At 44.2% G+C, this 17,137-nt stretch overlaps 1 protein-coding gene across 1 annotated transcript in view; it reads left to right on the top strand.

Moving 5' to 3' along the window:
* Positions 1 to 6,250: 6,250 nt before the first annotated feature.
* The window catches only part of PAXIP1 (PAX interacting protein 1), an 88,700-nt gene continuing 77,813 nt past the window's right edge, over positions 6,251 to 17,137 (top strand). Inside the window, exons 1-2 of the mRNA XM_024217541.3 lie at positions 6,251 to 6,603; positions 13,615 to 13,749. Coding sequence (XP_024073309.2) covers positions 6,517 to 6,603; positions 13,615 to 13,749 — 222 coding nt within the window. The 5' untranslated portion in view covers positions 6,251 to 6,516. The remainder of the gene's footprint in view (positions 6,604 to 13,614; positions 13,750 to 17,137) is intronic.

Genomic DNA, 17,137 nt, shown 5'->3' with positions numbered 1-17,137 from the left:
AGAGACTAATTCTTCCTCACAAGCAGTTTTACTGCAGCACAGAGCTATTAGATCTGTTTCCTAATTGGCTTCAGTTGCATGACTCCAGACTTACACTGGTGTAAAAGGAAAAAATCAGGCCAAGAATATCTAAAAATCCCACAGAAATTTTAGTTTATTTCAAACATTTATAAATCTCTATATGCATGCAAAATTAATGAACCTGGCTTAAATAACTTCCTGAACTTTACATATATATTCCATTTTTAAGAGCTTCTGACAGAGACTACTGTGACTGTCATTTCAGAAATGGATTTACACAACTCTGTAAATTAGCTTCCCATGAGTCTCTCAGGCCAGCCCAACTAATAAATGAAAATTTTAAAAAATCTCATATGCTATTAAAAACTCTCTCGTAAAATGCCCTGAGGAATCTTGAATTGAAAGAGAACTACCTTCTACATTAAGACCAGCACTAATGTTCCCAATCTCATAGTGCGATTCTGCCCCTCAGGGTACAAGTAACTCTCATTGACTTCAGTGGGAGGCAGATACTCATATACTGTGGGGAAAGAAAGAAGCATCTGCTGACTGGGAAAGGACAAATTCAAACAAATGGAAGAAAACTGGAAACTATTTCCCTTTGCAAAAAATGTATTATTGTTTGCTACCTTCTCCCCCTCCACACACACAATTTTGTTTTAAATTTGATAGCATTCAAGCAGAATTTATTAAAAATGGGGGGAAATGGAAGCAATCGTTGATGTTGCAAAAGACAGGGAGAAAAATTTGTGACAGTCTTCTGGTATAATCTTTGGGCCCAATCCTGCTCCATGCCAATGGTGATTTTGTCATGAATCTCAGGATCAAGGACCTGAGTTTTAGACTTCCGTTTTTAGAACTTAATATTTTAGGGACAAAAGCTTTATCTATGTTTAGTTTTTATAACCTGATTGGGGGGGGGGGGAAGTGTTCCTCGTTCTAAATATCCAGTAGTTTTGGTTTTTTCAATGTACCACTCCATCAGGGAGATATTTTGAAAGAAAAAGGCTGCAGTAGAGAAACTGTAAATTACATATTGGGAAAAACTTTACAACTGTAAGGTGTTTTTTTTAAATGCACCCTTTTTAGAGACTAAAGATTATAAAATGGATTTCTGTCTGTGGTGCAGTTTTATGGACTCTTTCCCCCTTTTTCTTCACATTGCATTAAACATACATGCCCAGATGGAATTAAACTTCATCCTGAGATCTTTATCACAATTGGCCAGGAAAAACAGTTTGGTTAAGACTGACACCTTATTAATGGGCATTAAGTGATAGATCTCAATGATTTAAACATGTGCAGTGCTCTGACCTTGCATAGTTAACATCTGATATTTTAAAGAGGCTGTCAGGTTGATGGGATTTTAAATATCAGGTGGATCTCTTATGCTCCTGATTTGTCTTGCTGCATAAATACAGTAGAAATTCAGAGTTATGAACAGCTCAGGAATGGAGGTTTTTGGTAACTCTGAAATGTTCGTTACTCTGAACAAAACATGGTTGTTTTTTCAAACGTTTACAACTGAACATTGACTTAATACAGCATTGAAACTTTACTATACAAAAGAAAAATGCTGCTTTCCCTTTATTTTTTTAGTAGTTTATGTTTAACACAGGACTGTACTGTTTCCCCCCCCCCCCCCCCCCTTTTTTTTTTGTCTCTGCTGCTGTCTGATTGCATACTTCTGGTTCCAAATGAGGTGTATGGTTGATTGGTCAGTTTGTAACTCTGGTGTTCGTAACTCTGAGATTTTACTGTATTGGAAAATCAAAGTGGCCCAGCTTGCCTCTGCCTAGCACTACTGAAGCAGAGGCCTGGGCAAGGGTATTTATTATTAAAAATCATGTACACAGTGCTGTCTATTTGCAATGTGCTTTCTAAACAGTGTAAAACATAGTGTCTGATTTGAAGAGTTTGCAATCTAAAGGTTTAATATTAGGAAAATTCAAGTCATAATGATTTCTTCCATGAGTAATGAAAATCATGGAATATCAGGGCTGGACGGGACCTCAGGAGGTCATCTAGTCCAACCCCCTGATCAAAGCAGGACCAATCCCCAGACAGATTTTTACCCCAGATCCCTAAATGGCCCCCTCAAGGATTGCACTCACAACCCTGGGTTTAGCAGGCCAATGCACAAACCACTGAGCTATCCCCCCATGTGAGTAAGACTTTGTAGAATTGGGCCCTAAGATACCCAAAAAGAAACAAATGCAAGACCTAGGTCAACAGTTCAGGAAAGGGAGTATGATAAGAGATTGCTGAAGAGAAGTTGGAAGGAAGGATTCCTGGAACAAGTAGATTTTAAGGAGGGATTTGAAAAAGAGAGAGGGGTCTTGATGGATGTGGTGGTAAACTGTATCAACTTTGAGGGACAGGATAGAGGAAGCACAAAAATGAGTGAAAAAGACATATAGGGAGTGATAAAATGAATTGATTGGGAGAAGAATAAGGCGCAAAGGCAGGAATAGGAAGGAATGAGAGCAGGGAACAAGGTTGTGTAAGGTCTTGAAAGAGGGGACAAGGAATTTCCATTTAATCCAGTAAGAGGCAAAGTCAGCAAACAGATTCAAGGAATTAAGTGTGTGATGGAGGGATAGCAGGGGGAGAGAAATTTGACTTTAGCAGTTACAAAGGGAGAGGAGAGGTTTCAGCAATCAAGGTGTGGACCATACAGTGTGGCTAGTGAAGATAGGATGGATTTTGATGACACTACAAGGAGGACAAGGCTTAGGAATGCTACTTCCTATGTAGGAAGAGGAGAGAGAGGAGTCGAAGATGACACCAAGATTGTGAGCCTGAGAGATGGGAAGGACAAGGGGAACTGTTAATAGGGATAGAGAAGGTAGGTAGAGGAGAGGAATCAGGAGGAAAGGTAAGAAATTCATTATGGAGGTGTGGGGGTGATGGCAGTGAAACATTCAGTACAAGATACTTGGAGATATAAGACTGGATGACAGGGGAGGAGTCATGGGTAAAGAGACAAATTTGCCAATCAGATTTGAGAGACAGCATATGAAGCCATGGGGGTGAGTGAGGTCACCAAGAGAAGAGTATACAGAGGAAAAAAATGATGGAACTAAGGACAGAAATCTGAGGGATACAGACATTTGGGGAAGAGGGAAGAATGAGGATCCACTGAAGATGCTGAGGGACCCATCAGGAAGGTAGGAGGAGATGCCGTAGAGCACAGAAATTCATAAGCCAACAATGTAGAGAAAGCTTAAGAAGAGAGAACAATAAATGGTGTTGATGATAAATAAATGTTCAGACTTAGCCATGAGAAGACTGTTAATAAGTTTGGTCAGAGCAATTCTAAAAGAGTGGAGAGGACACAACTGCTAAAATACTTATTCTTTAATAAGATTTGTTTTAAATGATATTTAAAAGGACTTACACCATTATAGCCATAAACCACATGTGATTGCTAATTTTGAAGTAGTTAAAATATTGCGTGGAAAATGTGAATTTTAAGAAGAAAAATGCATCAGGAAGTTAAATAATCATTTTAATATAAATATTTGGGGGTGACCTGTATACAAATAGCAATTAAACAACTTGGGACATAACAGCAAGTAAGCATATAAGCATATCTAAGCAATAATTATTTAGGACCCAATTCTGCCTCACTTACTCAAATTGAGTTGTAGCTTATTCTGAGAGAATATTCTTCAATGGGGCTACTCCCAGAGTAAGATACTTTTCAATGTGAGTGAGGGCAGAATTGTGCCTTCAATATTTAATGATAATTTAAAAAATTCTCCCTGTAACTGTCCTATGAAATGTCTTACTTCCTTGTATGTTGCCCTTACATTGTATACTGTATATTATGCCTGGTGTATTTTTTAGTGTCTTGTATGTTGTATTCAGTATGTGTTTAATAAATCAATCACTATCTACAGTAAATTTGTTGTTTTGTTTTAAATTAGCATGCATTTGATATTTCCTACATAGTCTGTAATTTTTGTTCATGTATTCAATAACCTAATAAAATGTAGTGATTGAGTAATAATACTAGCATTATGTCCAACTTTTCATCCAAGATTCTCAAAGCACCTTACAATCATTAGCAGCCAGATTCTACCACCACTAACTCTCATTGAGCAGCATCTTAATTCACAAGTAGCTTTTTCAATGAAACTACTCAGAGTGAAGTACCGAATGTCAGGGTAGCAGAATCTGGCCTTAAATACTTAACTGTCATAATACCCCTGTGAGGTAGAAATTATTATCCACATTTTACAACTGAGGAAACTGAGGTCCCAGTTCAGCAAAGCACTTACAAGTTTAAAGTCCCATTGACATCAAAGGGAGTTAAGCAAGTGCTGAAATGCTTTACTGAATCAGGGCTTGAAGCTGAGGAACAGAGCGTAGCAGATCAGTAGCAGACCTGGGAAAAGAACCCAGGAGGGAATACTCTGTTCCCTGAGGCATTTACTACTGGATTGCTTGACGTATGTAAAATGGTACAAATATTAATACTCATTAAGACATTATCTATAGTACCTGGACTATCACAGCAGGCAATGATTAGTCACTGAATATTGATTAAGTCCCCATAGACAGAGAATGGAGCCTCGAGTAATGAAGAAGCCAAAGGTAACATAGGAATTGAATCTTCACATGCACCGGTGTTTTAAAATTGAGTAGAGCAGCTCCAATCTCATGTTTACAGGTTTCAGAGTGGTAGCCATGTTAGTCTGTATCAGCAAAAAGAACGAGGAGTACTTGTGGCACCTTAGAGACTAACAAATTTAACAAAAGTTTGTTAGTCTCTAAGGTGCCACAAGTACTCCTCATTCTTTAATCTCATGTTTGTAACGGGGAGCCATGGAATGCACAGAGCAGGGAGAAGAGCAATAAATGGGCTTGCTCCCTACCGTGTTTCCCCGAAAATAAGACAGTGTCTTATATTAATTTTTGCTCCCAAAGATGCGCTAGGTCTTATTTTCAGGGGAGGTCTTATTTTTCCTGGAGCTTCGGGGCCTTATATTCCGGGGTGGCCTTATTATCGGGGAGGTCTTATTTTCGGGGGATGTCTTATATTACAGCGAGAGGCAAAACTGGAAGTAGGTCTTATTTTCGGGGGATGTCTTATTTTCGGGGAAACAGGGTAGTAGCATTGGGACTGGAAAGGCCTGAGTTAGGCCATGTCTACATTAGTACTTATCAGAGGGGTAGCTGTGTTAGTCTGAATCTGTAAAAAGCAACAGAGGGTCCTGTGGCACCTTTAAGATTAACAGAAGTATTGGAGCATAAGCTTTCGTGGGTGAATGCCCATCTTAAAGGTGCCACAGGACCCTCTGTTGATTAGTACTTATGTTGGCAAAACTTTTGTGTCTCAGGTGTGTGGGGGAAAAAAAATGGTCATGCCCCAAGTGACATAAATTATGCCGGCATAAGCACTTGTGTGCCCAACGCTATGTCAGCAGAAGATGCTCAGTGAAATGGTTTTATTATGCGGACGGGAGAGCTCTCTCCCGTGGACAAAATGCGGCTACACAAGCGCTCTTACCGCAGCACAGCTGTATCGATACAGGTGTGCCACTGCAAGCTTGTTAGTGCAGACATGGACCCAGTGCACTCACAGAGTACACTAATTATTCTGGAACAAAGTGACATTTATGCCAGAGTAGAGTGTCCACAGGGGGACCTGTTCCGGAATAGCTACTGCTCAACCCGCTTACTCCGCAGTAACCATTCTGGTCAATTTCCCTATGTGGCCAAGCCCTGAGTGGGTCAATCTCACTGCAGGGGGCAGGGGATCTCAACCTCTGACTACACAGCGGGGAGGGAGGCTGTGGGACAGAGCCAGACATCTCCCCCGCCCCCACAGCAGGCAGTGTCTGTGTGAGCCGGAGCAATCCCCGGCCTGGGCCTGTGTGTGTGGGGGGGGGTGTGTGCGCACATGTGCCCAGGGAGGAGGAGGAGCAGCGGGGGGAGCTGAAGGGAGGGGGTTGGGAGAAAGCTGGCGGCGTGGGTCTGGGCCAGGAATGGGGAGGGGACTGGGGCGGGGAGCAGGGGGAGATACGGGGCGGATGGGGGCTGGGAGGGAAGGGGGGGATCGGGGGACACAGGGAGGGAGGGCATGAGGGAGGGGCGGGGCCTGCGAGGGGAGCGGCTTCCCTCCTCCCTGTTGTTTGTTAATGGGCGGGGCCAGCCATCCCCGCCGCCTGCCCCGTTCGTTGGGGAGAGTCCATTGAACGCGGCGAGAAGGGGGGGAGCGGCAGGCTCCGCGGTGTAGTTGAACGCAGGCGCTCGGCCCTGGTTCCGGGAGAGCCCGTGCCCGGAGGCGCAGCCGGCGGAGTCCGTGGCAGCCGGGGACGCTGATCGGACCGCTCGGCTCAGTCTCCCCCCCGGGTCCCGGCAGGGGATGGTGCCTTCCGCAGCGCGCGCCTGGCTCCCGCGGTTCGGCTGCTCTGACGGGGGAGGGGACGTGAGCGCCGGGCTGGCCCCAGGGAGCGCGGGCCGCGGCTCCGCACGGACGGGACCATGTCGGCGGGCGGGGAGGAGCTGAAAGTGCCCGAGGAGATGTTCAAAGATGTCAAGTTCTTCGCTGTGGGAGACATCGACCCCAAGGTACCGGGTTACCCCCCCCCCCGCTGGGTACTGTGGGTTCTTCCACCGCTTCCCCGCGCGGCTCGCGCCGGTGACAGCCGTGGAAGCTCGCGCCGCTTTAAAGCTCGCGCCGCGCAAAGGTGGGGGGTGGGGAGGTACTCGCGCTCTCTCTGAGGGGGGTGCGAGCGAATGGGCTGCAGCCTCTGTGTACCCCCGCGGCTCAGAACCGGCCGCCCTGCTGCGCAGGCCCCACAGCAGCCTGCGCGGAGCTGCCGGGCCCGGGCCGGGGGAGAGGGACTTCCTGCGCAACAGGGAGGCGGGCCGGGAGCCAGTGCCCCAAGTAGCTGGGACAGCGCTGACCCCGGCCCAGGCCCCTTCCGACGGCGCCAGCCCGCGGGCTCGGCCTCCCCGTCAGCCCCCTCCCCACTCTCTGGGCGAGCCCGTGGGTACAGACTCCCCCACAGCCCTCCCCTCCCTGGGGCCAGCCTGTAGCCACGGCCCCCCTGACAGCCTCCTTTCCCTCTGCCCCTCCCCGGGCCAGCTCGTGGGCACTGACCCCGCTGACAGGCAGCCTCCCCCCGGGCCCATCACCAGGCGGCCAATGCAGACCCCACTGAGGGACCCGTCCTCCCCGTGCCCGGTTCCAGGGCACAGCCACTCACCTCTCCCTATATGCTTAGCGCCAGCCTGCAGGCACTGACCCCATTGACAGACCCTTCCGACCAGGTCCAAGCCATGGGCACTGACTGCTCCGTCTCTTCCATGCCCAACTCCAGGTTGCAGGCATTGACCCCACTGACATGCCCCCTTCACCACCCCTATGCCAAATTCCAAGCTATGGGCACTGACCCCACTGATAATCCCCCCGCCCCCCAAGCACCTGACCATGGGCACTGACCCCAGTGACAGCTCTCTCCCCAGCTCCAGAACATACTGGTCATATTTGCTTTTATGCAGAAAGTTAGCTTGTGGGGGATGGAGAACATACCGACAACATTGTCATTGTGTTCTTGGATTTATAATTAATACACTTAAAAATGTGTGGACTAGGCATGTGATCAGCCTACTTAGTTACTATGTTTGCACATAACTTTGTTAAAACAGGCAGTTATTACTTTTTTTGCATGGGGAAAAATGTGTTTTGGGGGCTTTTTAGACTTGTTATAGTTTCATATGATAAACTTGAAGCATTCATCTCTGAAAGTATTAAAATTGTATAAAAAAAACCTATTGTAACTAACTGCTGGAGTTGATTAAAAACTTTTCTCTACTTTTTAAAGTAAATCAGAATATTCTTGCAGTCTAACTTGTTCACAAAGTTTTGGCTGATTGTCAGTAAGTAGCACACAAGGCCCCAGTCAGACCATTCTAAGAAATCACAAACATTCCAGGATTGAAAATAAAACAGAACTTGAAGTGCCACCTGCAGGGATACATGCTGAGGGATGGTGGGGAGGGGGTGTTGTTGTCAGGGCATGAAGTTTCTTAATGGTAGGGTGCACTTGCATCAGAGACAGAATAAAAAAATGGCAGAGTTTTCAGAGACAGTTTACCTAGATTTGTTTTGTTTTTGTAGTTATACTATTAAACACAAAAAAGTGTTTTTATTATTAAAGTAGAAAACTAAAGCACTCAAAAGATAGGAAATGCCAGAATTAATGTTGTCTGTGCAACCTTAATTCAGCCCCCTTGTGCATATGCATTATGAGAAGTTTTTAATTATATGATTATGTATTATTTTTCCCATGAGAAAACCCTGCCTCATTCCTTGCAAGTATGGATGTTGCTTACTTAATGAAAACAACAAGGAGTCCGGTGGCACTTTAAAGACTAACAGATTTATTTGGGCATAAGCTTTTGTGGGTAAAAACCTCACTTCTTCAGATGCACTTAATGAGCGGCTATTCAGTATTTTGTTTTATCCTCAATGTTCAATGTGTGTAACCCCATGCCTTATTTACTGCACACTATTCAAACTCCGCTGTGGAGACAGAATTATTAGTTTTCTCAAGGGTATTTCTGTGGTGCCTCTCACTATAGTATTAAAGTGCTTCACAAACATATATTAATTAAATCTTCACAACGCTGCTGTGAGGTGGGGGCGGATTTATTCCCATTTTACAAATGCAGTCTTAATTTTGTCTTTTCCTAACTTTTGAGTGCTTGACTTCGCAATCTTAATGGTATTTCAATATAGCTTTTTATGTGTAACTTTCTAGGTTTTTAAAAAAGCAAACTAAAAAATAGAAATTCCAACATGTGCTATTATATTGACACCCACAGTGGTTATCAGCAGGGTTGGAACCTTTTAGATCCAGTGAAGAGATCTCTGCTGTGTTTGTCATCCTCTGTGTGGACCAACACCTTTGCCAGTTGGTTTCATAGATATTTGCTGACAACAGAGGAATGGTTAGCCTCAGCAATCATGAGTTCGAGTCCAGCCTGTGGAGGGGAATGTACCCTACCAGGCATAGACTCTCTGGCAATTTGTCCCAAGCATGAGCCCTTCTACCCTGTCCCTCTTTTCAGTCCCAATCTTCCTTTTTCAGGCTTCTCATCACAGTCTCTCCCCATTCCCACACCTTGTTCCCATTCCCCTCTTTCAGCTCCTCATCTGATCTGTCTCTCCCATCTTCCCACTCCTGCCCCCTGCTCCTTGTCCCAAATCTCTTTACCCAGCCAGTCATAGTTCTCCCCTCACATCCTAGCTCCTTGTCAGATCTGTCTCCTCGTCCCATCCTTGTACACACTGGTTCTACTCTGCTCTCAGCTCCTTGTCCAATCTCAGTGAACACCCCACTTCCACCAGCAATGTGGCTCTCTGTCCCAGTCCTCCTCCAACATATCCCTTACCAGCTCTCCACCTCAGTCTGCTTGCCCAACCAGTTTCAGCCTTCTCTTCCCCTCCAGCTCCCAGTCTCAGCAGACTCCTTGTCCCAGTGTATTCATTTCCATCTCCCCTGGTTCAGCTTTTGTCTCCCCTGCATTTGAATCAGACAGCTTCCCTCTCTGTGTTGCCTGGATGCCAGCAGAGGGATGTCACTGAGAGCACAAGAGAGACAGGCTCCCTGCTTTCTAACTTCCAGTGCTCTGCCCTACTCCAGCCCAGAGTCACAGGGAGCAGCAAGTACAGGGAAAGTTTGCTTTGCCCCTGTAGTCCTGGTCTGGAGCATGTTCAGTTGTCCTGTGGGGATGGCATATGTGCAGTCTGGTCACATGTAAGAGCTGGGATGGGCTCGAGCATGCTTAGTGAGGAAATAATTTTCAAAGATTTTAGCTGCCAAACTCTTAACAAGTCTCTACTTAGCATATGCCAACTGACATATGTCAAAGGCTTATAGCAGCCATATTTCATAGATTCATAGATTCTAGGACTGGAAGGGACCTCGAGAGGTCATCGAGTCCAGTCCCCTGCCCGCATGGCAGGACCAAATACTGTCTAGACCATCCCTGATAGACATTTATCTAACCTACTCTTAAATATCTCCAGAGATGGAGATTCCACAACCTCCCTAGGCAATTTATTCCAGTGTTTAACCACCCTGACAGTTAGGAACTTTTTCCTAATGTCCAACCTAGACCTCCCTTGATGCAGTTTAAGCCCATTGCTTCTTGTTCTATCCTCAGAGGCTAAGGTGAACAAGTTTTCTCCCTCCTCCTTATGACACCCTTTTAGATACCTGAAAACTGCTATCATGTCCCCTCTCAGTCTTCTCTTTTCCAAACTAAACAAACCCAATTCTTTCAGCCTTCCTTCATAGGTCATGTTCTCAAGACCTTTAATCATTCTTGTTGCTCTTCTCTGGACCCTTTCCAATTTCTCCACATCTTTCTTGAAATGCCGTGCCCAGAACTGGACACAATACTCCAGCTGAGGCCTAACCAGAGCAGAGTAGAGCAGAAGAATGACTTCTCGTGTCTTGCTCACAACACACCTGTTAATACATCCCAGAATCATGTTTGCTTTTTTTGCAACAGCATCACACTGTTGACTCATATTTAGCTTGTGGTCCACTATAACCCCTAGATCCCTTTCTGCCGTACTCCTTCCTAGACAGTCTCTTCCCATTCTGTATGTGTGAAACTGATTTTTCCTTCCTAAGTGGAGCACTTTGCATTTGTCTTTGTTAAACTTCATCCTGTTTAACTCAGACCATTTCTCCAATTTGTCCAGATCATTTTGAATTATGACCCTGTCCTCCAAAGCAGTTGCTATCCCTCCCAGTTTGGTATCATCCGCAAACTTAATAAGCATACTTTCTATGCCAATATCTAAGTCGTTAATGAAGATATTGAACAGAGCCGGTCCCAAAACAGACCCCTGCGGAACCCCACTCGTTATGCCTTTCCAGCAGGATTGGGAACCATTAATAACAACTCTCTGAGTACGGTTATCCAGCCAGTTATGCACCCACCTTATAGTAGCCCCATCTAAATTGTATTTGCCCAGTTTGTCGATAAGAATATCATGCGAGACCGTATCAAATGCCTTACTAAAGTCTAGGTATACCACATCCACAGCTTCTCCCTTATCCACAAGACTCGTTATCCTATCGAAGAAAGCTATCAGATTGGTTTGACATGATTTGTTCTTTACAAATCCATGCTGGCTGTTCCCTATCACCTTACCACCTTCCAAGTGTTTGCAGATGATTTCCTTAATTACTTGCTCCATTATCTTCCCTGGCACAGAAGTTAAACTAACTGGTCTGTAGTTTCCTGGGTTGTTTTTATTTCCCTTTTTATAGATGGGCACTATATTTGCCCTTTTCCAGTCTTCTGGAATCTCTCCCGTCTCCCATGATTTTCCAAAGATAATAGCTAGAGGCTCAGATACCTCCTCTATTAGCTCCTTGAGTATTCTAGGATGCATTTCATCAGGCCCTGGTGACTTGCAGGCATCTAACTTTTCTAAGTGATTTTTAACTTGTTCTTTTTTTATTTTATCTGCTAAACCTACCCCCTTCCCATTAGCATTCACTATGTTAGGCATTCCTTCAGACTTCTCGGTGAAGACCGAAACAAAGAAGTCATTAAGCATCTCTGCCATTTCCAAGTTTCCTGTTACTGTTTCTCCCTCTTCACTAAGCAGTGGGCCTACCCTGTCTTTGGTCTTCCTCTTGCTTCTAATGTATTGATAAAAAGTCTTCTTGTTTCCCTTTATTCCCGTAGCTAGTCTGAGCTCATTTTGTGCCTTTGCCTTTCTAAGTGGATTTTTATGAAAATGGCAAAACCACATCCCTGATACAGAGGCCACGTCGTCCCAAATTTCAAGTCCTTGCTCCAAAGCATCGGGACACTAGAGTGGTTCAAATAAAAGGTTGCCAGAATTTTTTAACATGAACAAAGAATGTATTAGTTACTAGTCTGGTTCTTGTAAACGGCTAAATTGTTTTGGGACCATTGCTGTTCAACATTCATAAACGATCTGGAAAAGGGGATAAAAGGTGAAGTGTCAAAGTTTTCAGATGATGGAAAATTACTCAAGATAGTTAACTCCAGTGGTTCTCAAATTGTGGGTTGGGACCCCAAAGTGGGCAATGACCCCATTTTAATGGGGGCGCCAGGGCTGGCTTAGACTTGCTGGGACCCAGGACCAAAGCCCAAGGGCTTCAGCCCTGGGCATCGGGACTCAGGTTACAGGCCCCCTACCTGAGGCTGAAGTCCTTGGGCTTCGGCTTTGCCCCCCCCCACCCCCAGGGGCTTGGGCTGGCTCAGGCTTCAGTCCCCCCTCCTGGGGTTGCGTAGTAATTTTTATTGTCCAAAGGGGGTTGCAGTGCAATGAAATTTGAGAACCCCTGGTTAAGTCCAAAGCACACTGTGAAGAGTTACAAAGGGATCTCACAAAACTGGGTGACTGGGCAACAAAATGGCAGATGAATTTCATTGGTGATAAATGCGAAGTAATGCATATTGGAAAACATCCCAACTATACATACAAAATGATGGGGTCTCACTATTACCACTCAAGAAAGAGAGCTTGGAGTCATTGTAGATAGTTCTCTGAAAACATCCACTCAGTGTGCCAAGGAAGTCAGAAAAGTTAACAGAATGTTAGGAACCAGGCAGGGGTAGATAATAAGACAAAATATTATAGTGCCACTATATAAATCCATGGTACACCCACACCTTGAATACTGCGTGCAGTTCTGGTTACCCCATCTCAGAAAAGGGTGAGGATACAGAAAAAGCCAACAAAAATGATTAGGGGTATGGAACAGCTCCCATATGAAGAGAGATGAAAAAGACTGGGACTGTTCAGTTTGAAAAAGAGATTAATAAAGGGGGATATGATAGAGGTCTCTAAAATCATGAATGGTGTAGAGAAATTGAACAGGGAAGAATTAGGGATCACCCAATTAAATTAATAGGCAGCAGGTTTAAAACATACATAAGGAAGTACTACTTTCACATGATGCACAATTTACCTGTGGAACTCATTGCCAGGGGATGTTGTGAAGGCCAAAAGTATAACTGGGCTAAAAAAAAGTTAGACAAGTTCATGTAGGATAGTTCCAAGTGGTTATAAGCCAAGATGATCAGGGATGCAACCCCATGCTCTGGATATCCCTATGCCTCTGCCTGCCAGAAGCTGGAACTAGACAACAGGACCTGTTCTATTCATTCCCTTAGAAACATCCGGCATTGGCCGCTGTCAGAAGACAGGATACTCGACTAGATGGACCATTAGTCTGACCCATTATGGTCATTCTTATGTTCTTATGAAATTTTCCAAAATGATTCAGCATGAGGCAGAAACTCAGCATGTAAAATTTCAGCCAAATGGTTAAAGTTTGGCAAAGTTATAAACAACTGAAAACAAGGTCTTTTAATGGGCAGTATTGAGCAAACTTAATGTTAGGCAGTGCTACCAGCCTTGCCTACAACGTAATTATGTTTTCTATAAGAAAACAAGAAGAGAACTAAGTGAAATATTACTTCTCCAACTCCCAAGGGTTGCTACATTAAAATTTTTCTAAAACCAAAAATTATCAAATGACCTTTGAATTTGTCTTGCTCTTTGGTTTTTAGGTTATTCAGCTTCTAAAAGCTGGGAAAGCGAAGGAGGTTTCTTATAATGCACTGGCTTCCCACATTATTTCGGAAGATGGGGACAATCCCGAGGTTGGAGAATCTCGTGAGGTCTTCGATCTCCCTGTGGTAAAGGTGAGTAACTACTGTATAACACGGTAGAAGTGTTAATATAATTGTTTTCCATTGTAATGAATTGTATTTTGGGGTTTAAAGTACCATTCATGTTCATCTGTTGTGTGAAGAAAATGGGGGAGGGGTGTCTAACCTGCTTCTAAATTTGGTGCCCACCTTATTTTCTGAATGACGGTTATATAGGATTCCAAAGCTTAGTATAACCTTTTTACCACAACTGTGCTCTCCCCCCCCCCCCCCCTTTTTTTTTTTTTTGGTTACTACCGTGTTTCCCCGAAAGTAAGACGTCCCCCGAAAATAAGACCTACTTCCAGTTTTGCCTCTCGCTGTAATATAAGGCATCCCCCGAAAATAAGACCTCCCGGATAATAAGGCCACCCCGGAATATTAGGCCCCGAAGCTCCAGGAAAAATAAGACCTCCCCTGAAAATAAGACCTAGCGCATCTTTGGGAGCAAAAATTAATATAAGACACTGTCTTATTTTCGGGGAAAGGGTAGTTGCCTGTTTGTTCTCATTGTCCTTCCCAATTTTTTTTATCACCTTCACCTTTCTTCTTCTTCCTCGGTTATCTAGGATGATGTGGTCCTAGTCACTTTACAATTATTTTGCCTGGGAAAGTCTGTCTTCAGCTGCTGGCAATAAAATACATCCGTTTCTATTATAAAAAGTAGTCTGCATATGCATTTCTTCTTCACATGCACATTTTGAGACCTGTTTTTTTTAAAAAGTAAAGCCTAGGTAGATTCCATATAAATCTCAGTGTTGCCAGTTTTTGTGATGTTATCGTGAGTCTTTTGATGTTTTTTCTTAAAGTGCTGGAGTCTTGTGAATAAACCAGAATCTCAGCTTTCATTTAAAAAAAAAAAAAAAAGTATGTTTCTTGATTTCATGTTTGTGGAAATAAGCTTGAAAATGTGAACCTAATTGTTTAAGAGCCCAAAAGTCAATATAAAGATCTTAGAATACATTATTTTAAAAATCTCATGGTTTGGGGATGAGAGGTCATGACTCATGATTTTTATTTTATTTTTTTTTAATGCTAGAAGTTGGCAATACTGAATTCTGGTGGCTCATAATATATTGTACAGTAGAACTGCAGAGTTACGAACACCAGAGTTACAAACTGACCAGTCAACCACACACCTCATTTGGAACTGGAAGTATTCAGTCAGGCAGCAGCAGAGACCCGCCCCCTCTCCCCCAAAAGGCAAATACAGTAACTCCTCGCTTAACGTTGTAGTTATATTCCTGAAAAATGCGACTTTAAGGGAAACGATGTTAAGCGAATCCAATTTCCCCATAAGAATTAATGTAAATGGGGGGGGGGGGGGTTGGGGGAATTAGGTTCCAGGGAAATTTTTTTCACCAGACAAAAAACTATATTATATATAGCTATACACACAGTATACGTTTTAAACAAACAAGTTAATACTGTTCACAGCTATAATGATTGTGAAGCGTGGTTGAGGTGGTGAAGTTAGAGGGTGGAAGAGGGAGGGATATGTCCCAGGGAATGCCTTGCTCTAAATGATGAACTAGCACTTGGTTGAGCCCTCAAGGGTTAACACGTTGTTAATGTAGCCTCTCACACAAGCAGCACGAACACAAGGGAGGGGAGACAGCATAGCAGACAGAGACACACACACCTTGTGTGTGTGGGAGAGAGAGAGAGAGATGCACACTGCCCCTTTAAGTAAGCTGATGCACTCTTAAGTGCATTGTCTTTTTAAGTGGATCAGGAAGTTGAGACAGCAGCTGCTGCCCCAGGCTCTCTCTGTTTCTCTCTGTCCATGTCCCCTCCCTGCTCTATATGGAGCAGGGGTAAGTGGGGTGCAGGAGCAGAGGGGAGGGGGCACCCTGACATTAGCCCCCTCCCACCCTCCTTCCCCCCCTGCACAGCAAGCAGGAATCTCTGGGAGCAGCTCCAAGGCAGAGGGCAGGAGCAGCACATGGCAGTGGGGGGAGGGATAGCTGCAAGTGCTAGCCTGCTGGGCGGCTGCAGCACAGGGAATTTAGGGGAGCGGGGAGCTGATGGGGGGGCTGCTGGTCCACCCTGGTTACAAGCCCCCACCAGCTAGCTGCAACGGGCTGCTCTTCTTGCAAGCAGTGGACAAAGCAGGCAGCTGCCAAACAACGTTAGAAGGGAGCATTGCACAACTTTAAACGAGCATGTTCCCTAATTGATCAGCAACATAACAATGAAACAACGTTCACTAGGACGACTTTAAGTGAGGAGTTACTGTACAGTACTGTTAAACATAAAGTACTCTCCTCCCCTCCTAAAAAAGGGGGGAAGCAGCATTTTTCTACAAAGTAAAGTTTAAAAGCTGTCTTAAGTCAATGTTCAGTTGTAAACTTTTGAAAAAACAACCATACTGTTTTGTTCAGTATTAAGAACATTTCAGAGTTACGAACAACCTCCATTCCTGAGGTGTTTGTAACTTTCAGGTTCTACTAGTACCTGGGTTTGCATGACAGTGTAGAAATACAAATAAACTAACAGGAAATAGTGGAAGTCAAAAATGAAATTCCAGTAGGAGCCGGTTTCTATTTAAACACAAATCAAACAAGTCCATTTTCTAAGATGTTTTTGGCTCTTTAGTTTAGTAATAGTGATTATAATACTTAGCTCTCTTACACTGCTTTTCATCTGTGAGATCAGTGGAAGGGGAGTATCATTTCTCCCTATCACATTCTGGGGTGCAATTCACCTGCCCTTCAACACTGGGTGCCTCGCTATGCTTTGCTGCTGTAGCTCCCAACCTGGGCCCCTAACAAACAGTATGCCGGTCACACCCTGAGCGTCTGTATAGCTGCAGCCTGCCAGCCACGCTCCAGTCACACTCTGGCTTCCACCAGCCTCGGTTACCACTTGCAGGATGACCCCAACCCACTTCCAGTCCCAAAATTTCTCCCAAACTTGTGTTCTTCACTGTCCAGCTCTCTACTGAACGGTTCAGATGTTAGAGGTCTCTTGCCCCTATAAGGGATCCGTATCCAACAGTTTGCTTTTTAACTGGAGATACCCAAAAGTTCAACTTAAATACAACACTGGATTAGTTTTGATCAAAGGTTTAAATAATTTTCTTTAACTACAAAGAGAGAGATTTTAAGTGACTACAAGTATAAGGCATTAAAGTCAGAAATGGTTAAAGAGAAATAAAGATAAAACGTTTTCTAGTAACTAAAACTTAACAAACAAGACTTAGTTCAAGGTAAAATCCTTACACATGTTCCCAGCAATGGGGCTGACCAAATTCTCAGATCAGAACCCTTCCAAATTCCGGAGTCTGGTTCCTTTGTTGTCTTAGGTGAAAGAGAGCGAGAGAGAGATAGGGAGAGAAAGAAAGTTAGAATACCTGGGGTTTTTTGCCCCTCACTTTTAT

This window comes from Terrapene carolina, unplaced genomic scaffold (assembly GCF_002925995.2).
Source record: "Terrapene carolina triunguis isolate 2854851 unplaced genomic scaffold, T_m_triunguis-2.0 Scaffold111, whole genome shotgun sequence".
Lineage (NCBI taxonomy): Eukaryota > Metazoa > Chordata > Testudines > Emydidae > Terrapene > Terrapene triunguis.
This window is presented reverse-complemented; position numbering and strand designations above follow the sequence as displayed.